The 14188-nt window shown below is 42.0% G+C and overlaps 1 protein-coding gene across 8 annotated transcripts in view; it reads left to right on the top strand.

The window, feature by feature from the left end:
• Positions 1-14188, top strand: part of MYO5A (myosin VA) — a 290881-nt gene that overhangs the window by 190255 nt on the left and 86438 nt on the right. For all 8 annotated transcript variants that reach the window (XM_073618728.1, XM_073618727.1, XM_073618732.1 and 5 more), the window contains exons 15-18: positions 4826-4981; positions 8122-8219; positions 13253-13339; positions 13431-13539. In XM_073618728.1, coding sequence (XP_073474829.1) covers positions 4826-4981; positions 8122-8219; positions 13253-13339; positions 13431-13539 — 450 coding nt within the window. The remainder of the gene's footprint in view (positions 1-4825; positions 4982-8121; positions 8220-13252; positions 13340-13430; positions 13540-14188) is intronic.

Here is a 14188-nt window from a genome sequence, read left to right as displayed (position 1 = left end):
TGCGGGTGCCTTATGGGCTGTGTCTCCCTCCCCTCAAGTGGTATTGCTTTCGGACATCCCAATAAGTAATTACTTGAGGCTCTGTGTCCTATGATGTATGATAAAGAAAATAGGATTTTTTATAACAGCTTACCTGTAAAATCCCTTTCTTGGAGTACATCATAGGACACAGAGGTCCCGCCCCTCTGTCTTATGGAGTATAACTATATTGCTTGGCTACAAAAACTGAGGACTCCTGGAAGGAGGAGGGGTTATATAGGGGAGTCAACTTCCTTTATTGATTGCCAGTGTCAACACCTGAAGGTAGGCTATAACCCAATAAGTAATTACTTGAGGCTCTGTGTCCTATGATGTACTCCAAGAAAAGGATTTTACAGGTATGCTGTTATAAAAAATCCTATTTTTTCTTTTGGGCTGTGAGCTGAATGAAAATAAAGAGCAGATTCCCCCATTGAGGTGGATAGAGATATTCTTCCCACTGAGATATTGTTTTCTGACAGTAACGACTTTATCAGCGGCTGTAGCTGCCTGATTGGGAAAAGTTTTCCAACGTTCCAGTTCCACAGAAGTCCATCGTTAGAGCTGGAATGACCATGGATGGACAGAAATTCGCCCGGTCCCTGCTGAACCCGCCTCAATTTTGATCCCTCTATGGCCAGCTTTAGTCCACAGCTGCTGCCGTGAGCTTGCTTTAATCACTTGATGAGATAGTAAAGGGAAACTATTTTTTTATAACAAACATGCCATACTTACTGCTCTGTGCAGTGGTTTTGCTCAGAGCAGCCACGATCTTCTTCTTCTTGGGCCCCCTGCTGGTTCTCCTGGCTCCTCCCCCCTGCTGACTGCCCCTTTAGCTTGCTATAGGGGCACTCATGCGAGCTTGCTCCCGGGCCGCACTCTGGTGTCCGTTTATGAAACTGAACAGCGGTGGTCCCAAGGATCACCGCTGATCACAATCTATAAACAGTTTATGAAACAGAGATGATCGAGGGAGAACATGTTCTACTCCGATTATCTCCGTACACTGAGAATCCCTCATTGACACAGAAACGGACAGTTTATGAAGCTGCGATCTCAGCACTTCACTGGCGATCTGTGTCAGAATTCACACTCCCCAATTCACCAGCTCGGAGATGGAGAATCAGGGAGTGAAGAGAGAATCCCGGGGGAAGGACAAAGATTTTTGACTTCCTCTTTCCTCGCTCAGAACTTCAGACCCCACAAGACAGTAACCATGCCCCCCTGCCATGTCTGTGTGTGTGTGTGTGTGTGTGTGTGTGTGTATGTATATATATATATATATATATATATATATATATATTTATATATATAATATAAAATGTATGTATGAACATATAATGTGTGTATATATAGTGTAGGGCAGGGATATGCAATTAGCGGACCTCCAGCTGTTGCAAAACTACAACTCCCATCATACCTCTGCCTCTGGGTGTCATGCGTGTGGCTATCAGAGTCTTGCTATGCCTCATTGGACTTGTAGTTCTGCAACAGCTGGAGGTCCGCTAATTGCATATCCCTGGTGTAGGGGGACAAGTATTTTATTACTAGGTGGGGGGGGTCTCCTCCAGGAATGTCCATGTACTGAGCAGTGATAATTTATCACTGCTTAATAAACGCACATCTCTATGTTTTTGTGAATTTCTTCTACTGTAATCTCGTAAAAAGTCTCCAGAGATTCCAGTATCAGGGGGCGTTCTCCACTGTTTTAAGCGTTTGAAGATCACTTCACTCCTCCACAGGAGAAGCAATCTACACAGCTTCATAAACTGGCATCTCATTGACACACAGAGTGCAGCTCAGCCTCACCCCCTGCTCCCTCCTCACTGGCTGTGATTGACAGCAGCAAGAGCTGATGGCTCCCACTGATGCCCCTGAGCCATTGAGGAGGGAGAGAGAGAGCATCGATGCTGCTTTCATGCACAGCCCTGGATCGAGACCGGGCTCAGGTAATTATATGGGAGAGCTGCACACAGAAAGTTTTTCAACCTTAATGCATAGAATGTGTTAAGGTAAAACACCACCTGCTTTTGAAACCACTTTAAATTCTGGCTTTTTATATACGGCCTTTGTACTGCAAACAGTGTTGCCAACCTACCAGATTGAAATTTACGGGCACAGCCAAGTTTTTACTGGCATTTCTAAAAGTTACAAAATTACAGTTTTAAGTGCAAATGTCAGTATTATGCAATTAGCAATGTAATTTAAAGGTAGATATTAGGGCAAAAAAAAACATATTTTTGATATAGTAAGTAAGTAGCTCAGGAACAGGCAAGAAATTAAAATGGGCACACACACACATGAAATGGACTCTCAAAATGACACTGACAACAGTGTGCAGCAGCACAGATGATGATGGCAACACCTCGACACTTTCTCTCCTGAGTCACAGTGACAGTCTCTAACCACGCCAGGTGGTCCCTTAAGTCCACTCCAATCCATACAGCACTGACAGTCTTGCACCCAGCTTGCCTTGCTCCCGTCCCGCAGACTTGCACACCAGTCTCTGGCTGCTCCCTTGCACTGTGACATCACGTGACATTCTCAGGCACCGCCTCCGCCAGTCCCACCTTCTGCCGTCTCGGCTGGCTCAGGACAGGAGCTGCGCGTGTGCAGTTCCGAGCCGAGTATCACAGGCATATTTTTTACTGGCAAACTTTTCCTGTCACTGCCATTTACTGGCAGGTGAAAAGTGCCCATTGTTTACTGGCTGCCAGTAAAAATACTGATGTTGGCAACACTGACTGCAAGTTGTTGAATTACTGTCATTGCTTCACTACCAGTGAATGTTGAAATTCACATTCACTGCTTCACTTTTGCTGTTTTTTTTTTTTTTGAAGAACCTATTTTGGAGCTATTATTAGGAACCTTCTTAAAAAACTATAGGGAGTGGGTTTTACGCTCTTATTTATGTGAATGAACCCAAAAATACTTGTAGGCTTTGGTTCAGGATTGTAAATGCATTATGGTTTTGTATTCATTCATGAATTATCTGTACATTTTGCTAATGTTTTATTTTTGAACCATCACCTGATTACATTGTATTTTCTCCTCTTTTATTTTTATTCCATGTGTTTGATACATATTCATCAGAAGGTAATCTTTCAGGACATATCCTCCTGGGTTAATTGGTTCCACTGCTATTTCTTTAACCTGCTTTACTTTTTTTTTGCTTGGGATAAGGGTGGCTGCTTGCACTGGTTGATGAACAGAGTGTTCCAGTTTCTAGGGGCATGTACACCACACTGGTTAAATTAGTGTAGACATTAAAAGAGCTACATGAGTCCTTTTTATTTCCACTTTTCAGCTGAGTTTATATGCTAAGTTTAGTATCTGGGACACAAGGAGACAAGATTCCCATCAGGATCCCTTGCATGTGTCTCTTAAGAGTAATTAACAAAATGCGTAATCTGCTTATCATAGAACGCGTATCAGCAATATCATGAAACATATTGTATTCAGATAACAATATTGGGGTTAAAGTGGTTGTAACCTTTCACTGCCAGCCATAACACACTGTGTAAGGCTGGGTTCACACTTATGCGAATTGGATGCGGGTTTCCCCCACTTCCAATTCGCATGACAGGAGAGTGTGACTGGCTCTCAATGGAGCCAGTTCACACATCTCCGGGGCGGCCGTGGAGCGCACAACAGAAGGGTCCTGTGCGTCTTTGGCTCCGTTTCAGGTCCAATTTCAGGGGAAAATGTGGAGCTGAAAAGGTGAACGGGGGCGCACCGGATGCCCTGCTGTGCCCAACGACCACACATAGTGTGAACCCAGCCTTAGTGTTTGTTGAAAACAAAGCCTCTAAATAAATTTTTCCAGATATCTTCAGGCCGATCACGTGACTCCCGGCTGCTCTCCGACTCCGATTTAAGGGCTACAGTGGGAGGGGCTGAGCTCTCTCTCTGACATCAGCCAGGGAGGTCATGTGACTGCCATGCTGGCCACTCAACCCCTCCTGCTGTAGCCCTTAGATGGGGAAGGAGAGCGGCTGGGAGTCATGTGACTGGCCTGAAGATATCTGAAAAAAAGGTATTTAGAGGCTTTGTTTTCAACAAACACTTACACAGTGTGTTATGGCTGGATAAACGAGAGGGGCTGGCAGTGAATTTTTTAAAAGTTTACTTTACTACTACCAGCAGCAGGAGAGGGGGGGTGGAGATGAGAAACAAACACGCACACACACACGTTGACTGACAGGGAGGGTGGAAAGAGGAGAGAAGTGGGATGACAGAAGCACGTAAACTGACCACAGTAATTAGGGATCAATAGCCATGATTACTGTGGTCAGCACACCAAGTGGGACACAGGACCAGGCAAGGTCAGCCAAGTTTTTTACAGCTTAGAGAGGGGCGGATTAGACAGCACAAGCACTGTGCTGTTTAACCTGCTATAAGGGAACAGGATCTCTTTTTTTTTTTTTTTCCGGGTTACAACCACTTTAATACATCCAATGATGGTGTCAGGCATATGAATGGTAAAGTGAAGTGTTGGTGGTTGTCACTATTATTTACAGTAGTACACTAACCTTTTTTTTGTTAGAAACTAGACCAACTAAACCAAGGTGATTTCTTTCTTTGCTTTTTACAATAGCTGCATGTGAGTATGCTTCTTCTATGACCCTTTTAAGTTCTACAAAACCTTCTAGAAAACAATGCTATTATCTTTGTTATGCACTTTTTTACTAATATTTTTGAGACAAAAGTAGAGTGGTTATTACTAATCTGGTACTAAATTTATTTAACAGTATTCAAAACATCGCTTAGGGGATCGTAATTTTTTTAGTTTTGTATTTTTTTTTAGTTTAAATTGCTGACTGAACTGTTCCAAGATGATGAGCAGAGCACAAGCCCCACAACGGTGACATCCTCGGGACGCACGCTCTTATCCCGCACTGGCCTGCGCAAACCAAAGCCTGACCAAAAAAGCAAGGAGCATAAGAAAACAGTTGGCCATCAGGTAAAGATAAAAAGATCCATCCTTCTGTAGCTTGTCTTTCTTTGAAATTGTGTAATTGCATTTGAAGAGAGAAGGCACACACATGGTTTTTTAGGGGTTTTATGGCAGCGTTCTTGAAGACGCAGACAAAAGGTGAGTGCAGTATGTATTGCTCAGACACGTTTATCACATGCTCCCTACCTTGCCTAAGCTGAGTATTCTATCATTGGTCAACCACTTAAAGCGTTTGTTAACCTAAAATCTATCATTGGTCAACCCCTCTAAAGCATTTTATACAGCACAGTGCTTGTGCTGTGTCATTTGGCCCCCTGTATCACCTGTAATACCTGGCTGATCCTGTTTCTACTCTCCCCTCTGTACACTGACCACGATATATCAGGGCTGCTGAGCCCTGACACTGTTGTCAGTGTACGTGCCTCCGTCATACGCTGCTATCTGCAGCTCTCCTGTGTCCCCCTCTGTCCCCCTCCTCCTCCCCCTCCCCTCACTATCGCTCATCAGCTCCTCTCCCCACTGTTTCAAAACTAACTGATCTGTATATCATCCCCTCTGTCAGGTGCCTATGCTTTATAAAAAAAAAAAGGATTTTTAAGAGGGTCTTCCAGCGATTACATGACTCCAGGCTCTCATCTCCTCCCCTCCTCCCTGGCTAATGTCAGCAGGGGAATCTCGGTCCCCGCTCAGTAGAGATATCAGACGTGGAGAACAGATAGCCTGGAGTCATCTTATCGCTGGAAGACACTGTTAAAACAGGTAGAAATCTTTTATTTTTTTATTTTTTTTATAAAGCATAGGCACTAGGATGTAGCTTTTTATCTGACAGAGGGGATGATATAAAGATGAGATAGTGGCTTAACAACCACTTTGAGGACCCAGTCTTTTTCTGACATCTGTTCTTTACAACATTCTGACATTTCTTTACAAGTAAAAAACAGTATTTTTTGCTAGACCATTACTTAGAACCCACAAACTTTATATATATATATATATATATATATATATATATATATATATATATATATTTTTTACCAGAGACCCTAGAGAATAAAATGGCAGTCGTTGGAATTTTTTATGTCACACAGTTTTTGCGTAGCGATTTTTCAGACGCAATTCATGTTAATGAATTTAAAAGAAACCCAAAACATAATGTATGCCCCCATTTTTTGCATAGTATGAAAGATGTTACGCTGAGTAAATAGATACCTAACATGTCATGCTTTAAAATTGTGCGCACTCGTGGAGTGGCACCAAACTATGGTACTTAAAAATCTCCAAAGACGACGCTTTAAAAATTTTGACAGGTTACCAATTTAGAGTTACAGAGGAGGCCTATGGCTAGAATTATTTTTCTTGCTCAGACATTCGCAGTTATACCTCACATGTGTGATGCAAACACCATTTCCATATGTGGGAGTGACCTATGTATGTGTTCACTACTGCACGAGGGGACGCTTTAAAAAATGTTTTGTTTTTTTTTACATTTTGTTATATTAATTTTTACACTGTCCCTCTAACTATTTTTTTTTTGATCACTTGTAAACATGCAAACATCCCTTGTGATAACAATACAGCATGACAGGTCTAAAAGAACCCATATCTCCCTTCTACTCTTAAGAGCAACAGATCAAAAAAAAATATTTTTTTTTTTTATCTTTTCCTTTAAGGGAAAAAAAAACAAAACATGTTTTACATGTCCCGAGAACCGGAAGTGACGTCCACGTCACTCCAGTCCTCCAAGGGCATAGAGATGAGCGGTGGCCATCTTGCTATCACTCCTCTTTATAGGAAAACGCTGCAGACGCCGGATGATTTCCGGGCTTAACGATCGGTAACGTTAGGCTGGGAAGCGGCAGGGTGTGGGGGGAAGGGTCACCTCTCCCACCGCTTCTAAAAGTGATCCCGCAGAGAATCCACCACTAGGACCACTTTTATCGGAAAGCCAGCCGCTTGAAGGGAAAGAAAATACTGGGATTATGGCATCTAGCCGCAGCCGTAACCCCGGTATTTAACTTTAAATCATGACATAAATTCCCATTTAGGCGGTCGGCAGGGGGTTAAACTGCAAGAAAACTAACACTAAACTTAAACTAGTCTAGCAGGGCTGAAGATCGATAAGTAAATCTTCTTTTCTGTGCCTCCTAGACCTAAACAAGCAGTTAACCGACAGTGTTGCCAACCTACCAAATTGAAATTTACTGACACGACACCCAAAATTTACTGGCATAGCCAAGTTTTTACTGACATTTGCAAAAGTTACAAATTTACAGTTTTAAGTGCAAATTTCAGTATTTAGGCTACAAAAAAGTACAATATGCAATTAGCAATGTAATTTAATGCAGATATTAAGGCAAAAAACATATCTCTTATTTTTTATTTTCGATCTACAGTAGTAAGTAAGTAGCTCAGGAACAAGACTCAGGCAAGAAATTAGAATGGGCGCACACACATGAAATTCACTCTCACAGTGACACTGACAGCAGTGTGCAGCAGCACAGATCATCAAAACGATATGTCCCCTCCTGAATCACAGTGACAGTCTCTCTCCACACCAGGTGGTCCCTTCAGTCCACTCCAATCCAAACAGCATTGACAGTCCCACTCCTAGCTTGCCTTGCTCCCGTCCTGCAGAACTGCACACGAGGCTCCAGCTGCTCGGCTCCCTTGCACCATGACATAACACGACATGCTCAGACACCGCCAAACCCGCTCCCCACTGGCGCCGCCCAAACATACTTTAGCAGGCACTCGGGTGGTCTCGGCTGGCTCCAGAGCGGAACTGCACATGCCGAGCGTCACAGCCATATTTTTGTTGGCAATCTTTTCCTGTCACTGGCATTTACTGGCAGGAGAAAAGTACCCATTTTTTACTGGCTGCAGGTTGGCAACACTGCCCAGTGCAGGTACAGCCCTGCTGCAAGGAAGAGTTTTTACATTTCCTAGAGTTTGGCTTTTCAGTGTGCCTGTACTCCAGTGGTCAGACTTCCTCTGATACACCCCCCCCCCCCATACAGCTCTTCAGTAGGAAGATCGGTATACTGCTGTTTCTACATTTTACACAAACATTTTGACTTCTATGTATATTTTCAGCTGAATATGATTTACTATTCATTGTTTTGTGAAGCTGTATTGTCATATTTCAGTTTAGGAATTCTCTGCACCTGCTGATGGAGACACTGAATGCCACAACCCCACACTATGTGCGCTGCATCAAGCCAAATGACTTCAAGTATCCATTTACGTATGTAGATCATATGCATGTCTGAAACAGTTTTTGCAGTTGTGGCAGTTATTATTTTCTTCATTAAAGTGATTGTAAAGACTTTTTTTTACATTGAAATAAAAAAAAAAAATAGGTTATCCTTACCTGCTATATGCAATGGTATTACACAGAGAAGTCCATTACCACCTCTTTTAGAGTCCACCGCTGGAGCACTACACTCCTTTTAATGAATTGCCCATTTTTTTTTTACCATTACATAATGAAGCACTGGAACTATACAAAGAAACTAAAGGATAACTTCACATTTTGTAACATGTTACATGTTACACCCATATTTGAGGTGTAACATAACATTTTACAGATGTACCGCCCCTCGATCCCCTGTTTTGACAGCGAGTGGGGGATCCTCTCCCCATGCTTGCTGTCGCAATCTTTGGAAAACAATGCACCTGCCCAGCTGCGTCATTCATTCACAGCGTTTTGTGAATGAATTACTACTACCGAAAGCCTTTGCAGCTGTCAGCTTGTAGTTCTCAATGAACTACCAAGGTGATGTTGATCGCTCTAGTATTTCATTGAGTCTTCAGAGTGTAACTGCCTGCCCGTATCTGAGGTACAGGCAGACAGCTACACAGACAGTCTGCAGGACTGTGGCATTACACCCACGATCTGCTGATCGTGGGTGTAATGCTTTAAAGCAGGGGTCTCAAAATGGCAGCCCTCCAGCTGTTGCGACACTACAAGTCCCATGAGGCATTACAAGGCTGACAGTTACAAGCATGACTCCCACAGGCAGAGGCATGATGGGACTTGTAGTTCCACAACAGCTGGAGGGCCGCCGGTTTGAGACCCCTGCTTTAAAGGGTCCTAACAAAAAAATAAAATAAATGCACATTTTTTTTTACCTGCAAAGGGTAAAGGAAAGGTGAACTTATCCTTTAAGAAAGAATTAGTAAATAGAGACTGGCTCTTTTGCTTTGTCATCATTGCTACTAATTGTAAATCACAAAGGACCAACAGATCTGTATGCAGCAGAATTTCACAGTGGCTTTGCTTTCTCTTTTAGAAAAATGCTGACTCTCCTTTAAGAAGGCAGAGCTGCATTTCAGCTAAATAAAAAGGCTGCTTTTTGTATTTATGAGTTCAATATCTCTTATATTTTGTGCAGCTTTAGTGTTAAACAAGGTTACGAGTGTATTAAATAATGAAAGATCTGCTTCTGCATGATCTTTATTAATAACTATATAAGCTAAACCTACACTTCTTATACAGGCTACGGTGCTGTACCATGTACATAAAAATGATCTGTACATCTACATTAAAAGGCTGTGTAGAAGCTCTGGGATCTTTATGATCGAAAGTGGCCATGTTTTTCTTCTTCTTTCTGAAAGCATCAGCCATTTGTCCTCTTCATGAAATATTTCACAGTAAAGGGAGGAATGTAACAGCTGACTGGTGGTTGTAGGAGACTAATAAATATACCTTATGGTTTTCAGTCTGGAGAGAATATTACACTTGAGCGTGGTTTCCAATCTGTTTGCTGATTTTAGATGAAGACATATATCGGATCTGAAAAACAGATTACAAAACCTCCCCAGTGCTCAGTCCAGCTTGATAGGACCGAACTATAAACTCTTCCTAGCATTTACATTAAAAACTAAGGTTTCTGTTGTATACTTTAGCAAATGTACGCCAATGTACAAAATGCAAAGCAGAGTGTCGCCGCCATTCCAACCCATATCTAAGCAGCCGCGTCACTAGGGTTGGTGTCACCTGGTGCAGTAAAACATGTTGTCACCCCGACACCATACTGAGTGTTATATACAGGGTACAGACTGTACATTATATACAGACTAGTCTGTACCCTTATGACACCATACGGTACAATAATTTTATAGAGACCAGTCTGTTCCCTGATGACACCATACTGTACATTAATTATATAGAGACCAACCCGTCTGTACCCAAATGACACCATACTGTACATTATATACAGACCAGTCTGTGCCCTGAGGCCATATTGTACATTATATACAGACCAGTCTGTACCCTGATGACACCATACTGTACATTATATACAGACCAGTCTGTTCCCTGATGACACCATTCTGTACATTAATTATATAGAGACCAACCAGTTTGTACCCTGATGACTCCATACTGTACATTATATACAGACCAGTCTGTACCCTGATGACTTATTGTACATTATATACAGACCAGTCTGTACCCTGATGACACCATACTGTACATTAATTATATAGAGACCAACCAGTCTGTACCGTGATGCCACCATACTGTACATTATATGCAGACCAGCCTGTACCCTGATGATGACATACTGTACATTATATACAGACCAGTCTGTGCCCTGACACCATACTGTACATTATATACAGACCAGTCTGCCCTGACACCATACTGTACATTATATACAGACCAGTCTGTACCCTGATGATGACATACTGTACATTATATACAGGCCATTCTGTGCCCTGACACCATACTGTACATTATATACAGACCAGTCTGCCCTGACACCATACTGTACATTATATACAGACCAGTCTGTACCCTGATGATGACATACTGTACATTATATACAGACCAGTCTGTACCCTGATGATGACATACTGTACATTATATGCAGACCAGCCTGTACCCTGATGATGACATACTGTACATTATATACAGACCAGTCTGTGCCCTGACACCATACTGTACATTATATACAGACCAGTCTGCCCTGACACCATACTGTACATTATATACAGACCAGTCTGTACCCTGATGATGACATACTGTACATTATATACAGACCAGTCTGTGCCCTGACACCATACTGTACATTATATACAGACCAGTCTGTACCCTGATGATGACATACTGTACATTATATACAGGCCATTCTGTGCCCTGACACCATACTGTACATTATATACAGAACAGTCTGTACCCTAATGACACCATACTGTACATTATATACAGAACAGTCTGTACCCTGATGACACCATACGGTACATTATATACAGAACAGTCTGTACCCTGATGACACATACTGTACTTTATATACAAACCAGTCTGTACCCTGATGACACCATACGGTACATTATATACAGACCAGCCTGCACCCTGATGATGACATACTGTACATTATATACAGACCAGTCTGTGCCCTGACACCATACTGTACATTATATACAGACCAGTCTGTGCCCTGACACCATACTGTACATTATATACAGACCAGTCTGTACCCTGATGATGACATACTGTACATTATATACAGGCCAGTCTGTGCCCTGACACCATACTGTACATTATATACAGAACAGTCTGTACCCTGATGACACCATACGGTACATTATATACATACCAGTCTGTACCCTGATGACATCATTCTGTACTTTATATACAAACCAGTCTGTACACTGACACTGTACATCATATACACTGGTCTGTATATATTGTACAGTATGCTGTCATCAGGCCACAGACTGGTCTGTATATAATGTACAGTATGGGGTGGGAGCTAAAGAGGGGAGACAGTAGGGTGAAATGTTTGTGGGAGTCCAGAATCCAAGGCACAGGCAGCATGCACCTCTTCTCTAGGGAGAGCAAATGTTGTAGCACTGTATTATGGTCTGACTTCTGCAGAAAGCCATTGGGGTCTATTTTGCTAAAACTGGAGAGTGCAAAATCTGGTGCAGCTCTGCATAGAAACCAATAAGCTTCTAAGGTTTTTTTTTTTTTTGGCAAAGTTTAATTGAACAAGCTGAAGTTAGCAGCTGATTGGCTACCAGGCACAGCTGCTCCAGATTTTGCACTTCCTAGTTTTAATAGATCAACCCCGTTGTTCTTCAGCGGTTCTGCTTTGCTGCTTGGACCTTGGATTTTTGGCTAGTGCTTTTACAAACCGTAAAACAAATAACGTTAAGCATTATGCTCACTATTTGATGCCTCTAACCACAATCTTCAGTTGGGCCTTAAAGGATAAGTTCACCTTTCTGAACATGTTGCACCCATATTTTTAGTGTAACATTTTAGCATCAGACACCTCTCCCCCGCTATCCCGCCCCTCCTTGTGGCAGCGAGCTGGGGATCTTCTCCTGTACTTGCTGCCACAATTCAAAGAGCGCGTGACCGTGTGGGGGCTCCGCCCACATGGCCGCATCATTGATTCGCAGATCTCTGTGAATCATTGAACTACAAGTACCAACAGAGTTTTAGCCAGTTTTTGGCTTGTAGTTCTCAATCAATTACTATGGCGCTATTGAGCACTGTGGTAGTTAATTAATCTTCCTGTCTGTGTAAAACTGTCTACCTGTACGATGTATGGGAAGACAGCTCACACTGACAGTCTGCAGGAGACCTGCGTGGCATGCTGATCGCTGCTGCAGTGCTTTCTAGGCGCCTATAACAAAAAAATAGTAAATGCACATTTTTTTTACCTGAAAAAAATGTGCATTTATTATTTTTTTGTTAAATGGTGAACTTATCCTTTAAACACAGAGGATTTTGTTGCATACATATTAGAAGTCATACTGCCCGCCCATGGGACCTCCGCAATGTGTGTTCACCACTTTAAACTATCTGAGCACCCAAAATAGTAAATGTACTGAAATGAAACCAGGCTTACCATTGAATTAGTCTCATCCTTCTTAAAGCTACACCAACACAGGCTCCCCTAAGGCAGCGGAAAACTGTGGTCCTACACAATGTTAACGCTCATACATAGCCATAAGTAAACTGAGAGCAGATTTACATGAATGAAGCTGAGCTGCAAACATTATCTTTATGAAGTGTCTTTGTTCATATGTAGTGTACACTGAACCCTCAAGATCCAACATGACTGCACATATTAACTGATTTTGGACACTGATGCAGTCTAGTGGATATGACCTATTTTCTACTGTTGTTTTTGCCTTGGATGCATCCAGGAAAGACATTAAATAGAATGCAAGAATATTGCAATTTGTGTGCTTCGGGCATTTGTTCTTCTGGTATAGGCTTACTTTATGCTCTGGTTGTTCTGGTTCTGTTTTCATAAGGTTTGACTCTAAACGGGCAGTTCAGCAGCTGCGGGCTTGCGGAGTATTAGAAACCATACGGATTAGTGCTGCTGGATTCCCTTCCAGGTAAGCCACTAAAATTCTGTTAGTGTTGTTTTCTTTCTAGTCTACAGAGCTGTACCTAGGATGTAACATAGCCTCTTCCCTACCATCCTAGGTGGACTTACCAAGAATTCTTTAGCCGATATAGGGTGCTGATGAAACAGAGAGACATCCTTAGTGATTGGAGGCAAACCTGCAAAAATGTTCTGGAGAAGCTCATTTTGGTTCGTTCTAAATAAAATGTTATTGTTTTTTTTTTAATGTTGCTGCCATATTTTTTAATTCTGACTTCCAAGACATTAAAAATATACAATTTATCGCAGTTGTGTAAAAAAAAAAAATGTGTGTATGTGTGTGTATGTGTATATATATATATATATATATATATATATATATATATATATATATATATATATATATATATATATAATATATACACATACATACAGTGCTCAGCATAAATGAGTACATCCAAACCGGTTTGTCTGAAAACCTTTACTTTCCTTTTTAGAATTAACATTTTCTATGGGACACTATACTACAAAATGCGGGCCATTCATTGCAACGAAGATTTGTTCATTTGCACACACAAAAAAAGTATTTTTCTTAACAAAGTTATTCAAGACCATGTTGCAAAAATGAATAAACCCCAATGAAAGCCTAAGGCCCCTTTCATACGGGCTTTCCGATCAGGTCCGCCTGTCAATTTTTCAGGCGGACCTGATCGGACACTCCATTCAGCCCTATGGAGCGGCGGATGTCAGCGGTGACATGTCTGCTGACATCTGCCGCTATCCGATCCGATCCTGTCTGTGAAATCCAGATGGATGGATACCCTATTTTCCATCCGCCTGGCGGATCGGATGAAAACGG

Source organism: Aquarana catesbeiana, linkage group LG03 (genome assembly GCF_042186555.1).
Source record: "Aquarana catesbeiana isolate 2022-GZ linkage group LG03, ASM4218655v1, whole genome shotgun sequence".
NCBI lineage: Eukaryota > Metazoa > Chordata > Amphibia > Anura > Ranidae > Aquarana > Aquarana catesbeiana.
This window is presented reverse-complemented; position numbering and strand designations above follow the sequence as displayed.